The sequence below is a fragment of the Microtus ochrogaster genome, unplaced genomic scaffold, assembly GCF_000317375.1.
Source record: "Microtus ochrogaster isolate Prairie Vole_2 unplaced genomic scaffold, MicOch1.0 UNK80, whole genome shotgun sequence".
Taxonomy (NCBI): Eukaryota; Metazoa; Chordata; class Mammalia; order Rodentia; family Cricetidae; genus Microtus; species Microtus ochrogaster.
In genome coordinates this window covers 299,512-308,643 of record NW_004949178.1, presented here as the reverse complement: position 1 = coordinate 308,643, position 9,132 = coordinate 299,512, and the positions used below count along the sequence as shown (strand labels likewise).

Here is a 9,132-nt window from a genome sequence, read left to right as displayed (position 1 = left end):
GGACCCTGGCCTGCTCTGTTGTCAACACATTCTCAGATGCTGCTTCCCTCTGGTGGTAACTGCCGGCCCTGCAACTCAGACCACGTGATTTCTGGGAAATGAACCTCCCTGGAGGAGAACTGAAACTTAGGGTGGGGCTGTGGAAAGGGGAGGAGAGATCAGAAACCTAGCCTAGAACAAGCCAAGCCTGGGACGTCCTTGGTCGCTCAGGTAAGAGCAACTCTGGAGGGGAGTTAGCTGGGAGGGCAGTGAGATGAGGGCTCCCAGGCTCCTGTGCTAGGCTCTGGGCAGAAAATAGGTTTGACCAGAGTTAGATGGACAGGAGGAAGGCCCTTGCTCAGCCTCAGCTGACCTTTGTTTTCTCGCCTCTGGCCCTGCCTCCTGCTGCTTCAGCTCCACCCTTTCCCCCAGCTATCTGCCCCACCTACCCCTCCAGTGCAGGGAGCTGAGATGGGGGTAAAGGGGTAAGTAGACTGGGGAGCTGTCTGTAAAGCAATGTTGCCTCTTTGTATGCTTGGGATCTTGGGATCTACACAGTCTGTCACCAGGAGCAGGTCATTAAGGGAGTCCTCCCAAATAAGATTTCTGAAACACCTCAACATTAAGATCAAGGTTTCCTTCCAGGTGTAATAACTTGGAATATAGTTTTTTTGTTTGTTTGTTTGTTTGTTTGTTTGTTTTGGTTTTTCGAGACAGGGTTTCTCTGTGGCTTTGGAGCCTGTCCTGGCACTAGCTCTGTAGACCAGGCTGGTCTTGAACTCACAGAGATCCACCTGCCTCTGCCTCCAGAGTGCTGGGATTAAAGGCGTGCGCCACCATCGCCCGGCTTGGAATATAGTTTTTACCTCAGAATGTTTCAAGAGAAAAGAACATGGAAGGGTCTTTGGGGAAGGGCTGTTGCAGGAAGCAGGAAGTGATCAAAGTTCAGTAAACACTTCCAATTTGTCGGCTCCCCCTGGGCATGGCAGCACACACCTTTTGATCCCAGAACTTCAAAGGCAGGTGGATCTCTGTGTTTAAGTCCAGCCTAGTCTATATAGTTAGTCCCAGAGCAGCCAGGATGACTTAGTGAGATCCGGTGTCAAATTTTAAAAAAAACAGTTCTATGTATCCTGCTTCTCTTCCTAGGATGGCCTCAGGCAAACCACGCTGCACCCGCAAACTGCGGAATTGGATAATAGAGCAGTTGGAGAGTGGGCAGTTTCTAGGGGTGTGCTGGGATGACACAGCTAAGACCATGTTCCGGATTCCCTGGAAGCACGCAGGCAAGCAAGACTTCCGAGAGGATCAGGATGCTGCCATATTCAAGGTGAGAGGGCCTGGAGCCAGCATCCCTCAAGTAAAGGACAATGTCTGCACTGGCGTGTTCACGACCAGGTGCTTCTGTCTGTCTGGGCTGTGGATAAAGTGCTGTCATTTGCAGAGCCACGGGGCGTTACCAAGGGTTTCATGCTGGCTGGCAAGAATGGAATCCAGACCCAGTGCAGGCTTGTCTAAGCTCAAAGCTTGTGCTCAGACCACACACCTGTGCTGTCAGCCATTTGGAGGGACATCTAGAGTATGTAATACTTTGTCTTTTCGTCACTTCATCTCTTACTAGGCGTGGGCACTGTTTAAGGAGAAGCACAAGGATGGGGACATAGGACACCCTGCTGTCTGGAAGACTCGCCTGCGCTGTGCCCTCAATAAGAGTTCTGAATTTGAAGAGGTTCCTGAGAGAGGCCGTATGGATGTTGCTGAACCCTACAAAGTATATCGGATCCTGCCACCAGGAACCCTCCCTGGTGAGTGATCCCTGCCCAGCTGCTCCTGGAATGAGCAGAATGACCAGGAAGGATGGAGATAACCCCTCTGGGGATTGGCAGGCCTTCCTGGGCTCCCTTATCCTGCCAAATAGTTGCTTTGGATCCTTCCTACCGTCTTCCCCTGGAAAAGGCTCTGACTCTCCTCCTCCTGCCACATTTCCACAGCCCAGCCGAGAACCCAGAAATCACCATTAAAGCGATCCATCAGTTCTGTGTCACCAGAGAGGGAAGAGAAGGAAGAGAGCAAGGTAAGGAAGGCACCCTCAAGAATTTGACGGTTCTTCCCATCCTCAAGACTCCTTCAGAGTGTTGGGAAGGGAAATAGGTAGGCCAAAGAGCAGGGTGGTCCTCAAAAGAAGAGGTGTGCCATTAACAGATGTATCCGTAGGCGAAGGGGAGGGCCAGTGGGATTGTAAAGCACTCAGACAGCAGCGGTGGCAGCAACGGCAACAGTAGCAGTGGCTACAGCAGTAACAGTGGCGACAGCAGCCCTGAACCAGAGGAAGGTACTGTTTGTTTCTCCTGCTTTTATGTCCCTGTTGCACCTTCTGTGTCAGGCTCTTTGGTCTCACTCTGAGTGATCAGTGCCTTTGCCTCTCCAGATGCTAGCACAACAGAAGCTCCCGTTCAAGAGGACCCAGTGTTCGTGGAGCATCTGCTTCCTCCAAACTCAGGTAGGTAACCTTTCTGACCCTTCTCTGTCCCCTTCCTCTCAGGTCTGCTTCCTCTGACCCTGTGTGCGTTGTTACAACACTTGTCTGAACTCAGTATTCATGTGGCTGACCATACTCAGTAGAGCTTTTCTCACCCTTGGGGGGAAAAAAAAACTCCTTAAATTCTCTGTTCCTTGAATAGTCACATTGAGATTTTTTTTTTTTTTTGGTTTTTCGAGACAGGGTTTCTCTGTGGCTTTGGAGCCTGTCCTGGAACTAGCTCTGTAGACCAGGCTGGTCTCGAACTCACAGAGATCCGCCTGCCTCTGCCTCCCGAGTGCTGGGATTAAAGGCCTGCGCCACCACCGCCCGGCTGAGATTTTTTTTTTTATTAGCCCTGGCTGACCTCGAACTTGCTCTAATGAGATGTTTATTTCTTTATTGTCCAGAAAAATCCAGTCTCTGAGACCTTGTTATAAACAGCACAGTTGTGAGCATTAAGCTCTGCTGGGAGTGACTCCTGAATGACCGGAAACCTTTGCCACCAACCCTGTGTTGGGAGGAAGACATGCACTTGGAGGAGGAGGCACCTCTCCTTCCTTCTTTATTTGTTTATTTATATTTCATGTTTGAGTTCTCTACAAGTATATCTGCAGGCCAGAAGAGAGCATCAGATCCTTCTAGATGGTTGTGAGCCACCATGTGGTTGCTAGGAATTGAACTCAGGACCTCTGGACTCCTATCTGCTGAGCAATCTCTCCAGCTCCTTTTTTTATTTTTGGTTGTGAGCCTTGCCTTTAATGGCTGAGTTATCCCCCCAGGCCTCCTTCTTTTTAAAGACAGTCTCATACTGCCCAGTCTGACCTCAGACTCACTATGTACCTAAAGTTTACCTGGATTACTGCTCCTCCTGTGGCTGGGCTTACAGATGTGTGCTACCATGCCAAGTCTAAGGGCTTATTGCTGTGCTGGGGCTTGAACCCAGGGCTTATGTGAATGGTAGGCAACCATTCCTTCACCTGAGCCACATTACCAAAGACATCTCTAACTCAGAAGGAGCTCCCTCAGCTCTGCAACCTTGTCTTCCCCAGCACTTGCTTGGATGCCTGTTCTGGGCTCAGTTTTCCCAGTAACAAAATGGGGACACTAGACCACATGGAATTTCATTTTTTTCTAACACCTTGTGATGGTCATGTGCACTGTGAGGCCAGGGCCTCTTCCCAGCCTGCAGGCTCCTCCTACACCTAGTACAGCTAGGCTTCTCTGCCTGCAGACTACTCGCTGCTGCTCACCTTCATCTACAGTGGCCGCGTGGTGCATGAGGTCAAGGTGCACAGCCTAGACTGTCGCCTGGTGGCTAAGCCCTCAGCCTTAGAGAGCAACATACTCCCGGTGCTGTTCCCCAAACCTGATCCGCCGGAGCCTATCCAGAGCCTGCTGAATCAGCTTGAGAGAGGCATCCTGGTGGCCAGCAATTCCAGAGGCCTCTTTGTTCAGTGCCTTTGTCCCATCCCCATCTCCTGGGATGCACCTGAGGCCCCATCTGGGTCTGGTCCACATCTGCTGCCCAGCAATAAGTGTGTGGAGCTCTTCAGTACCAGCTGCTTCTGTAGAGGTAAGGGTGTCCTAGCTGGGCATCATCGCCCATCCCTTTCTCTGTCTCCCCCGGGCCTGTCCAGAGCAGATCGTCACTGCAGCCTGTGCACGGCACCCCTGCACTTGTGTGGTGCACATTGTATGTAGCTGTGTGCTCAGCTCCAGCAGCATTTCCCTAGCCAGAGTCATGGTAGATGAGGTTCAGCTGGAGTAGCACAAGTGTGATACAGTTTGGGGAAGCATAGTAACATTGAAGCATGGTTATATGAATGTGTGCAAACAAATTAACACAGATTTAAACCTTGTGACCATCTCCGTACACACTGGAACACACAACTTGGTTTGTGGAAGAGCCAAGACCCTTAGACACACTTGCCCCCACCCCACCATCTCTACCACATTGTAGGCATCTCCTAAGATTGTCCCTTTCTTCTGTCCACTCTTGAAATTCTAGTTACAGCCTCTGAATCTGGACATAGGAGCAGAGGGAAGAGCATAGAGAAGAGAGTTAGATGTCCCTGGGTTCATGGTATCCTAGTGTTGGCAGAGGATAAGCAAAGGGTTGGTAGCCAGGACTGCTGCTTCTGAGGACTCCAAGGTGCCTTTCCTACAGCGTCAGGAAGACAGCTTAGTTCCTAGCATCTCTAAGCCCGGCCTTGGTGTCATGTCACCCCATTCACAACTTCTTCTGCATCTGGCTTCCCAGACGGCCCACTTTACTCATGGTCCTCTCTCTATAGTGTCTGTGTTTGTTTTTGAGACAAGTCCTTACACCATTCCAGGTGGCCTGGAACTCACTCAGTAGACCAGGCTGCTGCAAACACATGGCAGCTCTCTTGGCCCAGCCTGAGTGCTAGGGTTACAGGCATACACCACCACGCTTGGCCATATGCCATGCCTGCCTTCCCTCTTTATTATTTATTTATTTATTTATTTTTGGTTTTTCGAGACAGGGTTTCTCTGTGGCTTTGGAGCCTGTCCTGGAACTAGCTCTGTAGACCAGGCTGGTCTCGAACTCACAGAGATCCATCTGCTTCTGCCTCCTGAGTGCTGGAATTAAAGGTGTGTGTCACCACTGCCCGGCCCCTGTTCTTTCTTCTAACCCTTGACCCTTTTTCTTTCAGACTTGGCCCAGTACTTCCAGGGCCAGCGTCCCCCACCCAAGTCCCAGGTAACACTGCATTTCTGGGACAAGAATCCTGGCTCTAGCCAGACCCAGGAGAATCTTATCACCGTGCAGGTGAGTTCTACTCCAGGACAAGAGCGGTGTTGGTTGAAGGGAAGGAGCTACAGGGTGGTGACTGTCCCCGCGGTGCTGATCCTCGTTTCTTCTGGTACAGATGGAGCAGGCGTTTGCCCGACACTTACTGAAGGAAATTCCAGAGGAGCAGAGAGCTGCTTTGTTTCTGGTACAGAACCCAGAATGCCCACCTGCTGCTTTACCACTCTGACCACAGGTCTCCACAGGTCTCCGTGGAAACAGACTTGTTCTTCACACCGCTGGTCTGCCTCCTTTGTGCTGACTTTACCACTGGCGTATACAGCATGGCTGGTAGTGCAAGCATCTTTTTTATTCTTAGAACAATTATTTTGAAAAGCCAAGCTTGTTGGTGAATATTTGTAATCTCAGCACTTGGAAAACAGACTGAATGATTATGAGTTCAAAGACAACCTGAGAGAGACTTTTATGTACTTTTTTTTATTAGCTATGCCCTCTTTCATCTCTAAAGAACTGTAAAGTTCTGAATAGTGTGATCTCAGTGGGAATTTTGCTCTCTTTCCACCCCTGTCTCTAAATCCAAGCACTTTATATTTCCTTCTTAGATCCTCACTGGAATTTAAAATAAAGATTAACTGGGTGGGGTAGTATGCATCCACAACCCCACCACACAGTCAGGAAGAGTGTGGATTCAAAGCTAGCCTTGGTGACTACTGTGACCCTGTCTCCAAAACAATAAATAAAAGCTTTTTAAAAGAGAGATGAGTATGTGATATGTTGGGAGAAGGTAGCAAGAGTTACATGGGAATTGTAAAGATGGAAACTTGGATACCCACTGCCTGGGTCCTCTTCTAGGTCCCTTTGCTTTCCTGGAATACTATCTGGGCTCTAGAGCCTAGTCTCAAATGCATTGTGATTCTCCTGCCCCAGCCTCCTAAGTGCTGGGGTTACAGACATAGGCCACACATGGTTTCTCTGTGTAACCTTGGCTGTCCTCAAACTCACAGAGATCTGCCTGACTCTGCCTCCCAAGTGCTGGGATTAAAAACGTGCACCACCACCGCCTGGCACATGCATTGAAAGGATCCTCAGAGTGGCTGGGAATGGTTTAAGAGGTGTGGCCTTGTTGGACAAGTTGTGTCACTGGCAGTAGGCTTTGGGGTTTCAAAACACTCATGCTGGGTGGTGGCTAATTCCAGCACTTGGGAGGCAGAGATAGGTAGATCTCTGTAAATTCAAAGGCAGCCTAGTCTACAGAGTTCTAGAACATCCAGAAAGCTGTTAAACACAGAGAAATCCTGTCTAAAATTAAAATGTTCTAGCACCCTGTTCACTGAAACGTGAGTGCTTGCAATTAACTGACACTCTTCTTTTTTTGTTGTTGTTGTTTTTTTTGTTTATCAAGACAGGGTTTCTCTGTGTAACAGCCCTAGCTGTCCTGGAACTCACAGATCCATCAGGCGAATGACACTCTTCTTATTCCATCACTGCCACTGAGTTGGTTCCATTGTCACCTGACTGCCACCACCTTCAGCTCCCCATTCCTGCACATGACACCATATTTATTTGTCTTGTCTTGCCATGGCTCAAGCCCCTAGATTCACTCACGTGATCAGGTCTAGATGTTGAAATCCTTATAGGACCTTTCCAGACATCTTTGTGCTTCCCTGCCTCCTTGAACCTTTTTTCTTCCCTTTAATCTGATCCTTGTCCCTCAGGGAAGCCAAGAGTAAACAAGGGGAGGTATTACTTTTGTGCCTTTAGTTTTCTGAAATCCCCCTTGAACCTTTTTTGTGTCTTCTCTAAAGTACATCTTTGTCTTCGATTTTTCTCTTGGACCCTACATCTAAGCCAAAATGACAATATCACTCTTCCTTCAAATAAGCCTTCGCGGGATGGGCCTGGTGTCTCCCTTTACTCCTGGCACCCAGGAGGCAGAGGCAGGCAGATCTTTGAGCTCCAGACCATCCTGAGGTACATACAAAGTGAGATCCTGTTTCAAAAAATTTTTTTTTCAAAGAGGTGGTGGTGGTGGTGAGATTGCTTAGTGGGTAAAAGCATCTGCTGCCAATACTGAAGATTTGAGAGCTTAATCCCTGGTTCTACATGGTAGACTGAGAGAACCAACTGCTATGAGTCATCCTCAGACCTCCACATATGCACTTTGGTACATGGGCACCCCTGCAACACTTACAAAATAAGTAAAAATATAAACTGTGTTTGTGTGTGCGTATGATCTGATTTCTGTGGGATATGCAACATGCTCACACATGTCGCAGTGAGAATGGAAACCAGGGTTAAAATGTCAGTCTGGAGCACTGAAGAGGATAAAGAAAAGGGCTTGGAACTGGGTGTGAACTACTCAAGCTAAACAGGTAAGAGGAGGGAATGGGTTCTGGGCTAATGTCTGCAGTCCAACCGCTCCAACAAAACTATTGTGGATTATGTGTAAGGCACTTAGTACTCCTGCTTCTAAGGCAGCTAATTCTAACATGGGGAATTGCAAGTAGGTTAGATTTTAAGTACCAAGCTTCTGCTTAAGAGACTACCTTAGACCGCTCCAAAGACAAGGAGCTGAGTATAGGGTAACCGAGAAAGACAGGAGCTGTATCTTGGTGGCTGTGATGGAGTTGACACCGTCACAGCAAAGCTACAAGCTGATCCTGTAAACGTGACAACAGTGCTTAGTGTAGTTTAGCAGCCCTTGAGGCACTAGGTTGGTAGGTAGTAAGGCTGGCCAAATGACTAACATCAATGGACAGTCACAGTCAACAACTAACCAAGTACACAGAGTAGCTCTAAACACACCTAACTGGGTGGCAGCCCGTTATCATCACCTTATTGGGCCAAGCAGACACACACAGAGCATGTGGGTTCTCCATTGACTGGCCCAGTTATGTTCCTGAGAGCTAACCAATCCCAAGGAATCATCTTAACCTTTGTCCAGTTTTTGCTACAGTCCTATCAAAGTCCTAGAGGAGGAAAGTCAGAGGCTTTTCCCTCCCTTAGGATTCCTGTCCTCTCTTGGGAGTACCTCAATTCTCATTTGTCACTCTTCTGTAACTTAAAATACTTTCAGTTTTGTTGTATGTATGGGTGTTTTTGCCTGTATGTGTCTCTGTACCACACGAGTGCCTGGGGACATGGAGTCCAGAAGAGGACCTCAGCATTTGGAACTTGCCACTTGCCGTGCGGGTCCTCTAGAAGAGCGACAGGCGCTCCTGCCTCTGAGCCTCTCTCCAGCCCCTCTTCTGTAATTCTAATAAAGTTTGCTTCTGCTTTGCCTTCCACCACAGGAGTCTGTGGCTCTGGGGCTGACCTTTTTGAGTGTCTGACAGTTAGGAGCTTGAGCCAAGAAAGGTCCTGTTGTTCTCAAAAACCCTGCTTCAGCTCCACCATCCTCTCACATCTCCTCTCTGAGGCCCTCTGAACACAAGTCATTTCACTCCGTGCTCACAGCCTCCCCTGGTTCCCAAAGCCCTGAAAGTAACAACCAGGATCCTGAAAATGACCTCCAGCCTCCAATGTTAAAGGGTCCTTCACCCTTCTCAGCCGCTTTGCTTCAGGCTCCTTGAACCCACTAAACATTGCTGCCTCAGAATTTAATTGTTTGTTCTTTTTTCTAAAATACTGTTCCCTGCTGGCTGGTGGCACAGGCCTTTAATCCCAGCACTGGAGACACAGGCAGGTGGTTCTCTGTTTGAGGCCAGCCTGGTCTACATAGCGAATTCCAGGTCAGCAAGGGCTACACAGAGAGACCCTGTCTCAAAAATCCAAATAGTGATGATATAATCTTCCTGCAGGCAATCACATGACCTGTCCTTTCTTTTTTTTTTTTTTTTTTTTGGTTTTTCGAGAC

The 9,132-nt window shown here is 48.7% G+C and overlaps 1 protein-coding gene across 2 annotated transcripts; it reads left to right on the top strand.

The window, feature by feature from the left end:
• The first annotated feature begins 6 nt into the window (after window positions 1-6).
• Irf9 (interferon regulatory factor 9) lies at window positions 7-6,035 on the top strand. 2 transcript variants are annotated; one of them, XM_013354891.2, is made up of 9 exons: window positions 7-210; window positions 1,129-1,309; window positions 1,601-1,784; window positions 1,971-2,053; window positions 2,194-2,311; window positions 2,408-2,479; window positions 3,732-4,073; window positions 5,179-5,294; window positions 5,395-6,035. In XM_013354891.2, exons 2-9 carry the CDS (start codon window positions 1,130-1,132, stop codon window positions 5,503-5,505), a joined length of 1,206 nt encoding a protein of 401 aa, XP_013210345.1. In that variant the 5' UTR covers window positions 7-210; window position 1,129; the 3' UTR covers window positions 5,506-6,035. The 2 variants fall into 2 exon arrangements, with proteins under 2 accessions (XP_013210345.1, XP_013210343.1); XM_013354889.2 differs by lacking the exon at window positions 7-210 and adding an exon at window positions 288-464.
• Window positions 6,036-9,132: the final 3,097 nt, after the last annotated feature.

Excerpts from the sequence above, each read along its gene's own strand:
- Irf9 (XM_013354889.2), top strand. Across the intron at positions 1,785-1,970 it reads GCCACCAGGAACCCTCCCTG|CCCAGCCGAGAACCCAGAAA; the intron begins GTGAGTGATCCC and ends ACATTTCCACAG. Across the intron at positions 2,054-2,193 it reads AAGAGAAGGAAGAGAGCAAG|GCGAAGGGGAGGGCCAGTGG; the intron begins GTAAGGAAGGCA and ends ATGTATCCGTAG.